This window comes from Malaya genurostris, chromosome 1 (assembly GCF_030247185.1).
Source record: "Malaya genurostris strain Urasoe2022 chromosome 1, Malgen_1.1, whole genome shotgun sequence".
Classification (NCBI taxonomy): Eukaryota; Metazoa; Arthropoda; class Insecta; order Diptera; family Culicidae; genus Malaya; species Malaya genurostris.
In genome coordinates, this window is record NC_080570.1 from 114,415,821 (window position 1) to 114,431,481 (window position 15,661).

Consider the following 15,661-nt stretch of genomic DNA (forward strand, 5'->3'; position numbering starts at 1 on the left):
TCTCTAACGCATAGCGCACCTTGATGTTGGCTTTATTTGAACTTATTTAATGTAGAGTGCCTAAAACCAGTTTACGACAGTTCATCAGTAATGTAGGCAACATTTAATCCGCATTTTTGGCACTTATTTTAGCCTCATATTGTATTTAACTGGTCGTTTGCTCGTTTGAAACAAATATGTGTCTTCCAAACTGCTGTCGTCATTTTGGTTTTAGGCACTCTAGTTCAATGCACTGTGAACGGTGCACTATACTGAATATTTTGTTACGGATTTGCACTAAACTAATTATTTGATTTTTGATTTGCATATTTCAACAGAAGAATAAGTCTTATAACTCCTTGTGAAAGTTTTGTGGTTCTTAGAAGGGCCGATTCATTAAATTTTTTCATTGTACACTTTTCGGTGAATTTTATTCGAATGCACACGACTAGAAACTATATTACGATGCAGGTGCTATTTTACCCGAAGGCAGAAGCCGAATTACGATGAAAACGTTTGCCGCTCATAGAAGCGAATTGTGCAAATTGTTTCTGTGAAGGGTTTTTTTACGTAATTTCGTTTGCACATTTTGCCGAATGGGTGGTTCTGTCTTAATGCGACTTGAGATTCATTTGTGTCTGCTGAATCTTCTACGATATTGAACACTGATCGGTCATTTTCTTTGATATTGAATACTGTTCGGTACACTTTTCTCGATTGCAAAGCTGCTGAATGTTTGAGTTATTTACACTTTTTTGATGCGAATTTTGCAATGCGAACGGTGCACTAAATTGGTAATGTTGTAATGGATTTGTAACGAGTGGAAGGTGAAATTTTATTAGTATTGACGCTTTCTCAGTAACAAATCACTAGGCAAACGATTTATTTATTCGTACAAAATACCTACAAAAAGCAAAGTCTTGGCATTACATTCCTTTCGTGGGATTTGGCCTTTCTGTTTCAACAAACTTCGCAGCCGATTCGTAGCGTACAGAATCATTTCATGGCTAGTACTATGGATCCTACTGACACTAAGAATCCTTCCAGGTCGGGGAATACATACAAAGAAACCATCAAAAAGCTGTACGGGTTTCATTTGTGGTTTTCAAAAGGGCCGGATTGTGGAATTCTCTACGATATTAAACACTGTTCAAAGCATTTTTCGCCAACGCGAAGCAGCCAAATGCTGACTTTATTTGAACTCATTTTATGCGAGTTTTGCACTGCGAAAAGTGCTTATCAAGTTACTCTAAACTTGCACTAAACTGATGGTTTTTACCTCCGATGTGGAAAGAAGTAGTTTTATAATTTTTTTAGATAACATAAGAACCTATAGAAGGTCGATTTGTGAAAAATCCTCTGTCGTTGCTTACTTTCCGTTGTATTTTTTCCAACGCGAACGGCCAGCAGCTGGATGATATAAACGCTTTTGGTTCATGAAAAAATCACACTACGAATGTCCCGCAGCAGAACTGTTCGCAGTGCGGATTGATTTAATACTGAAGCAATTTTAATTAAGGGTTTTCTATTTACGTCATTTCGTTTGCAGCCTTTTGGAAATGGGTAGTCCTAACGGCTAGATAAATAGCAAAACACAGAACTTGGATGTCGATTATTTCATTTCGGATGTGCATATTTCAACGAAAGAAACCATCATAATGCTACACGGAACTCATTTTTGGTTTTTAGAAGTGAAGAATTGTGAGATTTTCTTGAAGTTTGAACACTTTTCGGTTCATTTTTCTGTAGCGCACTGCGGATGTTACACAATAAAACTGCCTACAGAAGAACTATTTGCTCTACGTAAGGGCTTGAGGAACGAACCTTATATTTGCCCTTAACTGAAGTGCTAGTTGAATAATGCCGGGTTTAGTTCAGAGTTGCCATTTAAAAATCTGTGTTTCAACCTGTAAATTTTGATAAAATCTGTGAATTTTGATCAAATCTGTGTTCTGTGACACAGGATCTGTGTGGCAAAATAGACAAAAATTTGTGGTCTAACAGAAAACTATGTGAATATGGCAACTCTGGTGTAGTTCTTCTGTCGTAACGAAGATGGCAACCTGCGCACTCGTTGTGTCTCCGTTTATGGATTATCATAGACTAAAGCTAGCAGAGTCTATTTCTAAATTCGGTTGATTTTTGTGTTTTGTGTTTGGACCTATTATTTCACTATTTAAACAACCGTTTTACGTAATAAACGTGATATTAAGATTAACCTTCCATTCGTTTCGGGAACGAATTAGAGAAAATACTTAAACAGGGAAAAAGCAGTTAAGAATTCAAATCTGGAGTCATTTCGTTACACTTTCGTGTTGTGAAATTTTAAAAATGCACCCAGGTAAGTATAGTAAAGAAAGGCGTAGTCCTACGTCAAAACTAAGTCAGGGTACTTACATTCCGATGCGGAACTTGACCTTCTGTTCTAGCAGACTTCGCAGCCAACTCGACTATTGCCCAGCCTACGGGCACTAAGAATCCTTCCGAGTAAGGACTCGAACATACGGCATCTGGCTTGTTAGACCAGCGCACTAATACTTTGAGCCCCAATCTCATTTGCACAGTGATTGAAAATCCTTGCTGAGTGCATACTCGTTTAAAATGTATAGAGAATATTACTAAAAATTTTAATTATAACAAATTAAATTATAATAATTTATTCAAAAAGTATTATTGTGCCTTGTATTGGGAATTATAAAATTAACGTCGCTTGTATGAAGGGCCAATTTAATTGACTTTGAAAATCTTTAGCTTTCATTTTGGTTTTAACGAAGGTACTATTAGTAGAACAAGATTACGATAAATTATAGAGCCATAGTACAATCAGGGAAATGAAGAGTGGAAAGAGTCATATAAGTGAAGGAAACCTTCATTCATATGAGTTGAATTTACGCGTCCTATATAAATTGGTTTTCGAAATTTAATTATAATTTAATTTAAACCAAGATTTATTAGAATAGAATCTCAATTAATTTTTATATGATTATTATAATTTTCAACTTCTCGCATGAGTAAATCACTTTCATTTAAACTTCATGAAGATTCCCGGAAAATACTTAATTCGTTTTCGTAAGATAACAAGAAAAATTTTGAGCAGTAAACAAATACGCAATTTTTAGCTAGAAATGGGTCTATGAAATAGAAGCTTTCTATAAGGAATAGTGCATAAAAAGGCTCATTCTACATTCTACATAAGAAAACACTAAGGCAGAATGTAAAGTTTCTTCTGATTTGAGTAGCGGACATAACAATTGAAAGACACTTCAGTGATACCGCAACAACAAGGTAAACTGAATTGAAGAGAACCTCAACGCACTAAGTATTTTTAAAATAGTGACTCTGGATGCTTCAGAGATAAAAACAGGATGGAATGAAATGACCGTGAAATGACCGTGATGTGAGGTATTTAAAAAAAGTTAATCTGGAAATTGTGCCTGTTTAGGTTGAAACTTCAAAGTAAAACTGCATTCCTCTAAATTGATTCTTAGTTTCATCAATCAAATTGTATGCTATTTTGTTCAGCAGATTTATTCGAAGACCATCAAACCATAAACGGATAAATATCAGCCGCGCTGAATATTTATGACATAAAACAAACTGTGGCTATGACGATGACAATATCCTGTAATGTACAAGGCTCGAACTTCGAACATCGATGTAATAACCTTTTATTTCACTCTGTAATTTGTACCATTAACTCGAACTAAACCAACACACTAATAGTTGTTCACGGCTAAAGCACAAGGGGCCGACTTGAAGCAGCAAAATTCCTATAAATCAGTGTGTAATTTAATATAGAAATATTACCAACAATAATTGTTGCATTATAATCGATTAATAATTTAAAATTTTACACGGCAAACCACAATACCAGCACCGGTATAACAGAGCCATAAGACAGCCCCTTGCCGAAAAGGAAGAAACCAAGAATGGGCGTATAATCTTGCATCCTAGTAAGCCGTATAAATTAACCCGCATAATCGCTTCTTTACGCGACGACATTATCAACCGCACCGAATGTCTGCAGTGGACTGCCCATATGTCCATAAAAATGAAAATAAAGTTCACAAGCGCCTACAGTCGTCCTACCGAGCGCGGGATAACGAAAGGGGTGAACGTTGGCTTCTGCCTTTCTTGCAGCTCCCAGCAAGAGATACTGGAGATAGTGTCATCGCAACGCTTCGTCATTGACATACACAATGTGCAGTGATTCGGGTGGGTCCTACAACGAATCGCAATGCAGAAGCAACTTCAGGTTGTCTTATCTGTATTTTTTTTCGAACGGGTTGTTCATATCACTTTCGTTGTTTGGTTGCCACCAGTAGAAGTGCACAAAGACGAATTTTGATCCCTAAATATTTTGAATGGCACCGATTAATCAGGATGCCAAATGTTTAAGGATGGAATTAAAACTGATTGTTGGTGTTTTTGATAGGTTTTTGTAAGATCAACAAATCACAAACAATTCATTCCTGGGTATTTTTTAACATTAGACAGATAATTATAATTAATAATAAATGATTTATTATGCAGCATGAAGACTCTTATACGACATATTATCAATTTAGCTTCTTGCAACTTCGAATAAAAAATATGTTTAAAAAGTAAATCCTAATCGCAACGAAAGATTTCGGACAGATAAAGAAAGAGTCAAAAAATTATTTAAATGAATATTAAAAATTTTTAGTGGCATGATTTGAACCTACATGCCTTCTTCAATCCGGGGAACAACTTTATCATTAAGCCGCCCTAGAGATGCAACAAATCGCCCCTCTGAAAACTCTTCCGAAGAAATTGTCCATTACAGATGTGCACCTTATACGATTGCTAAAGTTTTATTTATTCTCTCCATCTTTCATCTAGTAGAGCCATTTTTAAATAATTTAATTTTCTGCCATCGTGTTTCTCCTGTTTTCATAAAAACTAAAACTTGAATGAGAAATTTTTGATCTTCGGGACAGAGAACACAAGAACATCATGTCGTAGCGTTAAGCGTAGATGTCCAAAAACCGGATGACAAATCTTCAAATACCCATAGATTATAATCTTGTCGGTTCTTCTAGAGCAAAGATTTTTATCCGACTTTTACACTTCCTAGGTTATATCGTTGGCTTTGAGACGAAATAACCTAAATATACGCAATAAAACCAGCTAGACGTTTGCATTCACATGTTTTATGTCTGGTTCTGGAGCTGAATATAATTTGTAAGGCTTTTGTGCTGAATAATCTGAATCCAATTTTTGCATTGAATCCTTGAAGTATGATACTTTTTTCCGATTCATATAAGAATGAACTCATTTCAACGGACGGTGGATTATTCTAGGGGATCAAACTCGAAAGAATGGTGGCTCAATCAAAATAAAACTCTTTTTTTTTCTACTCATTATTGTCATGTTTTTATTAGATTGGAATCACAAGTAGTGTTTTTTTGTTTATATATGTATAGAACATGATAAATATGTGACTAGACAAACACGTAGAAGAAGGTGATAAAATGTGAAACCTCTAAAAATATTAATTTTTTTTTATCTCATCGGTCAAATCCGATGGAAAGATTGCTAGTATCAGTAAAAGATGTAGATTCAAAAGATGCTTTCAATTTCAATTGAATTTCACCACTAATCAATTCTACTTAAGGTATCTTGACAATTGGCTTAGACTATTGTAAAGCAGAAGTATAATGCATTCTCAAATAGTATCCTCAGTTGAATAGAACTTGTTTGATAACATATCAATCTAGACTAGAACTGCTCTAGAGTTCATACTAAAACTGGGAGTTTTAAGAACGAGTAGCAGTATCAGATTTAAAGTTTTCTACTTAGATAGAACTACTAATTGGTAAGATATAATTTAGATATGTCTACGGTTACATCACGTACAGCTGGAAGAAACTAGTAACTCGATATATAGAAAACAGAACTTCAACCGAAACATTTAGTCAATATTATTGTCGACAACGTTCCCAAAGTCCGAGGCGATGGCCTTTCCATTTTTGCCGTTCTTGCTTAAATACACATTGAAGTAGAAAAAGTACTTTTGCTTTTCTGCGTCACTCATCTGCAGAAGATCTTGGGATGTGTCAGAACAAGCCCGAACCACAACTTCACACTTGGCCGGCTTGGGACAAACAGGACACTTGTTTTCATCGAATTCCATCTCATCGTTCTGGCTGAAGTGCCCGTCACCATCTTCCTCACCGGACTTCGAAGTCGCCGAGAGTGGAGTGGTCGGCGGTTCACGACAGTGGAAATACCAAGTGATGGGATAGGCGTTCATACGGGAACCGAAACTGATGTAGTGTACATCGATTACCGGATGTTCATCTATTACGGAGAGAATCGGTTTCGCCAAACCATCAATCTGTACCGTTATGAGACCTTTGCGACTGATTTTAATATGCAACTGAAAATGTTCGGCCGGGAAAAAGTTAAACGACTGGCTATGGTGCGCCGACATACGAAGCGTTTCCTTGTAGATGACGGTGTACACATTGCTGATGCGAATCTCGTAGGTTTGCTCGTAGTCGGGATGCTGCATGGAGCGGTTTGCATTCGACAGAAGCAGTGCGATCTCTTCCTGCATGTTGGAAAGCTGCACATAAAGGATGAAGTCGACGACGGTTTTGTCCGTACGGTTGTTGCCCATCGCATCGATGTTGAAGTATTCTTCATATTGGCTTGTGATGGTTGTATGGTGATCGCAGTAACCAGGAACTGGAAAGAAAAAAAATCCACATTTTATTCAATTTTCAACAGAATGGGTTTGAAATAACAGAATGAATTTGAAGATAAATTTATTTCATTTGTTTCTTCAATGTATAAAAAAACTTTCGTCTAACCTGCAAACCATTTGCTGTTCATAGAACTGCTCTATCCATTCAGTTAGTGTAAAGATTTAATTAAACCACATGTCAAAGACAGCCCAATGAAATGGTTGGTGCATATGACACTTTTGTACGATCGGTGAGGTGCCTAACTGTGTGGCACCGCATCGCAAGCTGTTCTTTTGAGATCGTAATCGTCACATACCGCTTTTGCAAATCTAAATTCTTTTAAGTTTATAATAAAGCTAGTAATTCTGAGCGACGCTACGAAATTAGAAACAAGATGATAATAGAGAGAATTGCTTACGATGCTTATCTTATTGCATCTGAGATGTAACACATGGATCAATAAGTCCCGAGACTAACAATGGAAACAACATTTTTTTTGCAAAATTTCATCAACATAATCACCTTTTACAATGGTTCCAACGTTTTTCCAATTTTTCAAAACCATGTTTATAAAAAAAATATCTTTCGCTTCAAAATAAGCTTCAGTTTCAGCGATGACCTCCTCATTTGAGCCAAATCTTTTTCCCTGGAGCATTTTTTTTAAGATCAACAAAGAGCCAGTAGTCACTGGGGGCTAAATCTGACGAGTATGGGGAGTGGGAAAGCAGATCAAAGCCCAATTCGTTCAATTTCGCCATTGTTTTCATTGTTTTGTTCATTGCTGTTTTTGTTCCATCGAAAGCAATCGCGGCACCCATTTGGAAAAAACCTTTTTCATGCTCAATTTTTCAGGAAGGATAGTAAATACACTTCCATATGTTATCTGTGTCATCTCAGCAATCTCACGGAGCTTCACTTTACGATCTTTCATTATAATTTTTGTCACTTCACTCACATTTTCCGGTCTAACGGCTTCCACAGGTCTACCCGAGCGTTCCGCGTCATATGTGTCGGTACGACCACGTTTAAACTCGGCGAACCACCGACAAATCGTTGCTTTTGATAGACAAGAGTCCAGATAACATTTTTCAATCAATTGTTTCGCTTGCACGGTGTTTTTACCCATTAAAAAACAATGTTTTATCAAAACACGAAACTCGGTTTTTTCCACTTTTTAAACAAACTACAAAACGACTTTACTCCAACCTCGATAACTCAGCTGTTTCTGGTCGGATCGACTTAAAATTTTGACCCGTTTCAAGCAAAGGTTAGTACTCTAGAAAGACGTGGTTACTGGTTTACTACGAGCGCCATCTCTGCTTTAGTCTCGGGACTTATTGATCCATGTGTTATTTTTTAATCTTCAATGAATTTACATTGGCAGAGCAATTCCTCGGCTCATAAAAGATTTCTACTTCCAAGCAGTTCCTCCAGAATTCGGTTGCAAAATACATGTTCGGATTCACTGTCCAGAATAAGCAGGTTGCTAACTTAGTTCCAGAATCCATTTTCAGAATCCTATTACAAAATTGAATTTCAGAATACATGTCAAGAATTTAGTTCTAGAACTCTGGATCCATAGTCCAAGTCCTGAATTTGGTATGATACAAAAATATATTTTCAGGCACAAAATTCAGTGTAAGAACAAAAGTCCAGGTTCATAATCCTGACCCAGAATTCAGTTTCAGAATTCTGATCCTGTTCATAATTCAGTTCCTGAACCTTAGTATGCTCCATAGTTTCAGATTCTAGATCACGGATTCAGTCCTAGAATTCAGTTTTTTTACGTTACCTCTTTTTACAGTTAATTAATTAATTGGTTGCATGCATCACCTACATCGACAAAATTGGTTCAAAGAATTGCCCATGAAAATTCATTTTGTTACGATTTCTTCTGTGCTAATAATCGCTCTCAGGGCATTAATCGATTATCTACGATATTGATATGTTTTAATTACATTGGAAATGCGCCTGATCAAGCGATATGATCGGTTCTGCCCGATAGTTAGATAATCGTTTACCGTCAACTTCCTTTTATAGCAAATTAGAAATGGTGAAAACAGCAGTTGTTGTTAATACTATTAAGTCTTTAAATTACCATTGTAATACGCGGGTTACAAGTTCCTGAATCCAGAATAACACTTCAGTTCTAAAAATTCAATTTTAGAATTCCGTTCCAGAGTTAGGATCCCATGCCCATAATCAGGTATAAACACCGAATTTATACAAAAAATCCATGTTTACGAATTAGCTGAATTCAGTTTCAGGTCTGACAGTTCCAGGTCCAGAATTCAGATTCCGAATTTCGGTCCAGAATCCAAGTCCAGACGTCAGTTCGAGCTTCTAAATTCAGTTTCAAAATGCAATACAAGAGTTTAACTTCAGAACTCGAGAACTCAATTTCAAAGTTCAGTTCTAGAATCCAGGTTCAGAACTCAGATACAAAATCCTAGTTCACAATTGAGTTTCAGAATTCAAGGCCAAATTCAGTGCCAGACTTTAGTTCCAAATATATATATACTTCAGAATACAGCTCAAAAATTCAGATCCTAAATCCTGGCACAGAATTCAGTGCCCGAATTTAGTTCCAGGGATGAGGCCCTGTTTTCAGAGCTGGTATAATGCATATCGACTCTACCAAAACTTTTATCCCGTCGATCATCTATAGTATTATAGTTCTCGATCGAATGTATGTATGTATAACGCAAATATACGAGTTAAAACGAGTTAAAATATCGATTTCCTCAAAGACCGCTCATTAGATTTCAATAAACGTAACAATAAATCAATAGTTCAAATTGACTAATAAATTTGGTTCTTATCAGATTATCTGTTTCGGAGAAACGAGGTAAAATGAGTAGAGAAATTTTAAAAAAGTGCACACAAATTGCTCGTTTTCAGAGGCCAAGAATCAATTTTCGTAAACCTAAATTTCGATGAAAGGTCGCATAGTCCCCTAGCCTGTTATGAAATTTTATCCGAATCTTACTTCCAGTTTCGTTATAACGGAGTAAAATGTGCAAAAGAATGGGAATAGTGCCCTCGTTTTGTTTTTGGAATCCGTTGAAATAAATTTCATTTACTAAGATTCAAACGAAAGATTGTATGGTCCCATAGCCTGGTCTTGAATTTAAGCCAGTTTTATTGTCATATAGTATGCTGTAAATCCGGCTTCCGGCTTCTACAGGGTCCGGCACTCGAAGTGTAACCAATTAAAAAAATCAGTTTGGAAAATTACTTTTACTTAATTCAAAGTACAAAATGTGTAAAAATAATACAAAATTCAGAATCAATTCACTTTTGCTCAATATGACCACCTTTTGCCTTGACTATGGCCTTGAGACGGTCAAAAAACGAATCGCAAGTTGCCGAATGTGACTTGCAGGTATTTAGGCCCACTCGCGGACAATAACTTTTTTCAGCGCCTCGAGACTGGTGTATCTTTTAGTTCGGACTTTGCTCTCCAAAATGGCCCAAAGAGAATAATCCATTGGATTCGCATCTGGTGAATTCGAGAGCCATTGTGTGGACGTGATGAAGTTCGGAACGTTGTTTTTCAGCCATTCTTGGTTCACTCGAGCTTTGTGAGACGGTGCCGAGTCCTGCTGAAACGTCCATGGTCTGCCACCGAAATGTTTGTCTGCCCACGGCTTCAAAGCAACCTCCAGAATACTTTCCCGATAATATGTCGCATTTACCTTGACGCCAGGCTCGATGAAAACGATTGGAGAGCGCCCATCTGCGGTTACAGCGGCCCAAACCATTATCTGTTGCGGGTGCTGCCTCCTGGTGGCCAATCGATGACTCAAATTCTCGTATGAACGGTCGGTCAAGTAAACCCTATCGTTTTGAGAGTTTACGAATTGCTCAATTGGACAAATTTTCTCGTCAGAAAATACAATGTTCGGAAATTAACCGCTTTCGGCCAAACGAAGCAACTCCTTCGCTCTCTCAAGTCAAGATTTTTTTTCGCGTTCACTTTTGGCAAAATGCTTTCTTGCGCTTGTAAACAATACAACTCCGAAGTGTCATTTAGCAAATTTCTAGAGAGCTGATGCCCGTGCGTCAGCTGCGCGAGCGGTCTGAAGTTGGTTACACTTCGAGTGCCGGACCCTGTAAAATATAAGGTGAAGAATGTTCAAAAATTTTAACCGTACAAACTCTCCAAATCTTTTTTCCGATGTATAGATCTAGTCAGTTGATGGACAAATAAATCGGCCCTCGGTTTTTGGATGTGATGTGAAACGGTGATCTAAAGCTCTAGAAAAAAAATCTGCTTTATTTCACCTAGTGGTGTAATGAAGCCTTTCTCATTAAATGTTCATGAGAAATCTGAATCATTTCATGTTGGAGTTTTCGACAATTTATTTCCAGAGCCGGAGCCCGGATACTGTCATAGTCGTACAAATTTATGGCGGGCATCAATTAGCCAGGTCTACAAGCTCAAATAGTTTTAAGATCTTCTTTTAAAATTCCGTACTTGTCTGTGTCGTATATTATATGACGGTTAGACATTTTTATCAACATATAATAAGTTCAGCAGAAGACATATTCCATTCAAATGTTGATTTTAGATTAATTATGGTTTCGGCTTTAGCGGTCTGTTAAATAAGAACGACTGTTATATACTGCCCGACGTTTCGATCACTGCTTATGGGTTTTTTCAAGAGAAATATCTTATCGTTCCTCGTCTAAAAATCGTATGCCCACGAACGGTTGTTTACATAATAAGAAAGCTAAGAATGATGGTACCCACCATCTTTGAAAGTGACGTTAGGTAGTGCATAGTGGTAAAACAAGCTAATGTTGAAAACAAACGTTATTAATGCTACTACAGTGACGAAAGAAGCTCGAAACGTCGGGCAGTATATAACAGTCGTTCTTATTTAACAGATAGCTAAAGCCGAAACCATAAATAAGGCAAAATATGTGTACGATCGACTAATCATTTTTCGTTGATTATAGAGACAAAGACTTTGTTTAAATTCAAGCCTGTTGATTTAAATCTCATGCACTATTTCTATTGAGCCAATTAAACGAAAACCTGCGCTCCTGTTACTGATGTATATGAAATTCATGTTAAATGAGGAGTAATATTTTTTAATCAGAATCATAAAATACAATTTTCCCTACACAAAAATCACAGAATTGCGGAAACAAATGATGTCTTCATGGTAATAAGCAAATCATGTATATAATTATGCTGAAAAGTCACCACTTGTGACTGAACACCCAATTTGAATCTTAATAATTTAATTTTAACTTATATTCCAATAAATAATTCTTTGAAAAAACCGGCTGTTCAAATTTCATATACATAGCGTAACTTGAGATTTCAATTATTATCTTTTCATTTGAACTTCAATTCATTCAAATTCATTCATTCTTCTTGTCACACTTCCGTAAAGTGGCTAAAATTTTATTCAATCGCTGCAACCGTGCGCAACCAACTAAACACCGGTAACAGACATTCGTGCCAGCACTGTTGTTCTGGTTTCTTCTACACGATTAAAAACACATTCTCGGTGCCGATGGGCTCAGTTTTTAAAAAAAGTGTAGGTCTTCGTTTTCTTTAAAGGGTTTACAAAAATAGGTCCAAGCACGCTGCGTGCATCGTTCGTAAAGGCGAAGGTGTTTTCTACTTCGGTACCAATACGTACGCGGTTTTGCAACGTCATTTCATATGACGTTTTGAAAGTTTTGACACTCACCACCCTGTAATTACGTAACCGGAAGTCGGACCTGGATAAAATTGCACAAAAAAAGCTTCTAAAACAATGAAATCTTCAATTTATATCAAAATTTGAGAAATTCGGTTAAACCATTGCTGAGAAATCGAAGTGAGTTCCATTTTTAAAGTTTTTTTTTCACTACTACCGGTGCTTTCGGAATCGAAAACCGGAGACTAGTAGTGACAAAATAGGTTCATATATTACCAACAAATAAGATCTGCAAACTAGAGGAATTTACTAGTCAGTTTTAAAAAAGATATGAAGAAATATAAGACTTTTAATTTGCAGAAAACTGAGTGCGCTATTGTTTATAAGTTAGCACATATTACCCTATAATTCCAGAACCGGAAGTCGCATTAAGATGAAACTCAATATCAGGATAGCAAACTATAAAACCTAAATTTGTGAAAATCGGTTCAAACATCCCTGAGAAAATCATCCTGTATTTCCGGAACCGAAAGTCGGATAAGAATAACATTCAATAGTAACCTACGGGACTATAAGATCTTTCATTTGAATCTAAATTTGTGAAAATCGTTTAAGCCATCTCTGCGAAAATTGAGTGACATTGTGTCACACACACAGGCATACATACACACACAGACTTTTGATCAGTTCGTCGAGCTGAATCGAATGATGTAGGACATTCGGAATTCCGGGTCTTGGCTGAAAAGTCGGTGTTCACAGCATATGCTAAATCGATTTTTACAAACCTCAAACGAAACGTTCTATGGCCTCATATAGCGCTACAAAATTTTATTCAAATGCCACTTTCGGTTTCGAAATTATTGGATGAAGAGTGTTTAGAAGTTCAAGCCTTAATTTAAAATAGCGATGAAAAATTTGCAACAAGTCGTTCAAACTGATCCAATATATTGGGCTTGTTAGCTGATGGTCTTTCAAATTTACATTCCAATCGCAACGATTATGTAATTGGAAAAGCACACTTATACCGTTTTCGTTTATTGATCAGAGCAGTCCGAAAGCTGACCCAGAGTCGCCCAAACAACGTTTGATATGTTTGTTTTAGCAACCTGCGGTCGCTCTAGATCGGACTCCAATCGCGTAGTTTCGTTCTGAAAATTTTCTCGGGTCGCACCACGCATCCATGCAAGTTTGTTTATTTTTTCTTTTTTTCATGAGTTGTTGTTTAGGGCGCGTACCACGTGTTCGTTTTAATCGAAGTCAGAGTCGCCCGCGTCTAGGTTTAAAAACGAAAACGGTATTAGTTTGTATGATGTGCAACAAGTTTCTTGTTTGATATGTTTCAAAGCAGCATTATTTGTTAAGTGCAAGCTGCTGCTAAAACGAACTTATTGTAAATTCCTTTAAAACAACTGAAACTGCTAAAACGAACTTATTGTAAATTCCTTTAAAACAACTGATATGAAACCTAATACACTCAGGTTTTTGAGTTGGTTTCACAAAACAAAAACGCGTGAAATGAATTGTATAACATAACCAACAAAAACACCGTTAATAACATGCCAATTTAAATACTTTTCCAAAACCGGAAATAGTTGTAGAAATCTGAAAAACTAAACATGCAGTCACTAGATGCATTAAAACAGTATATTAGTATAGTATATTTTTGTTCAATTGTCATGTTCTGTTCGAGTCGGAGTCGAATGTTATTTAATGTATATTACAGAGGCACACCGAAATTATTCATGGAAAATAATTCATGGAAATTGAATTCCTAGTTAATTTTATAAAACAGTTGGACGGAAAGCGCAACTCAAGCAATTTGCGAAAAATTTTGTAGTTTAAACGAAAGAAGATTGGAATTTGAAATTTTATCTCATTTTTTTATCTCAGTTTTTTGCTCAAAAACAACCACGTCAGTCAAAATCTAGTACCGATTACACGAAAGCGATGCCTAATGACACGTATTAGTTGAACCCACTTTAACAATAATCGCTTCGCGAGACTCGATTGAAGGTACATAATGTCAACCCAGGCCAGAATCCAGTCCCAGAATCCAATCTCCTGAACTCAGTTCCAGAATTCTATTTCAAAATTCAGTTCTAAAACTCAATTCCCGAAATCATATTAAAAATCCAGTCCCCGAATCCCGGTTTAGAATTTAGTTCCAGAATTCAGTTTCCGAATCCAGAACTTAGTTCCAGTATACAGTAACTACGCGAGATTTTGTATATTTCACTATCTAAAAATATTGTCTTGTAACTTACTGTTGATAGCAACGCTTGTTGACATCCAGCATGTCAAAGCAATCCACGTCGTTAGTTTCAAGAGTTGCATTTTTGGCGCCATCTGCAAAAAAGTGAATATTAATTGACAATTTTTCTGATTATTTCTAGATGAGGCTCAAACGGCACGATATAATGCTATCGTTGGTGCTACAGTTGTTGTACAGTTGCAAGCTAGTGTTAGGACATGGTCGACTGATGGAACCACCAGCCCGTAATGCGATGTGGCGTTTCGGATTTCCCAATCCAGTAAACTACAACGACAATGAACTGTTCTGCGGTGGATACGCCGTCCAGTGGGAACACAACGGTGGAAATTGTGGGGTTTGCGGAGATGCGTATAATTTGCGAAGCCCTCGACCACACGAAGCAGGAGGAGAATACGGCAAAGGTATTATCTCCCGCCGATATTTCTCGGGACAGGAGATTGATGTGGAGATTGAGCTGACTGCTAATCATATGGGTCGTTTCGAAATGTTCCTTTGCCCGAACAACAACGCATACTACGAAGCAACGCAGGAGTGTTTCGATCGGTATCCGCTCTTTTTGACAGGAACGCAAGAAGTTCGGTACACTATACCGCCCGAATCAGGGAAGAAAGAGATTTTCAGATATCGCGTGAAGTTGCCTCGGTTCATTACCTGTACGCAGTGCGTCTTACAATGGACTTACTACACCGGCAATATGTGGGGAAGATGCGACAACGGCACGGAAGGCGTCGGCTGTGGGAAACCGGAGACATTCAGGAACTGTGCTGATATTAGTATAGTATCGAACACGGGCGGTATTCCGCCCATATTCGTGGAAAACAAGAATCCGTTCTTGCTATATTACAGGGATTTACGAGCTCCCGAACCGGACAATGTGTTCCCACTTGTAATACGGTGAGTGATTGTAACCATTTTCATTTTGATATTTAATTGATTTCACTTTCGTACAGGTTTTAATCAAAAAACAATTTATTCAAAAAATTCAAATACTTAACATTGTTTCAGATTTTGGCATGTCGAATAATACAGTCTGTTCC

General features: G+C 37.1%; 2 protein-coding genes across 8 annotated transcripts in view; one reads left to right on the top strand and one right to left on the bottom strand.

Annotated features, from left to right (window-relative positions):
- LOC131425438 (uncharacterized) overlaps positions 1-15,661 on the top strand; it is a 140,912-nt gene that overhangs the window by 100,748 nt on the left and 24,503 nt on the right. For all 5 annotated transcript variants that reach the window (XM_058587364.1, XM_058587361.1, XM_058587362.1 and 2 more), the window contains one exon: positions 14,746-15,518. In XM_058587364.1, coding sequence (XP_058443347.1) covers positions 14,746-15,518 — 773 coding nt within the window. The remainder of the gene's footprint in view (positions 1-14,745; positions 15,519-15,661) is intronic.
- Positions 5,330-15,661, bottom strand: part of LOC131425441 (uncharacterized) — a 29,992-nt gene continuing 19,660 nt past the window's right edge. For 2 of the 3 annotated variants that reach the window (XM_058587370.1, XM_058587369.1), the window contains exons 2-3: positions 14,617-14,698; positions 5,331-6,693 (exon numbers count right to left, since the gene is read on the bottom strand). In XM_058587370.1, the coding sequence (XP_058443353.1) occupies positions 5,915-6,693; positions 14,617-14,698 (861 nt within the window). In that variant the 3' untranslated portion in view covers positions 5,331-5,914. Of the gene's footprint in view, positions 6,694-14,616; positions 14,699-15,661 lie in introns of all 3 variants that reach the window. The other variant, XM_058587371.1, reaches the window with a different exon arrangement.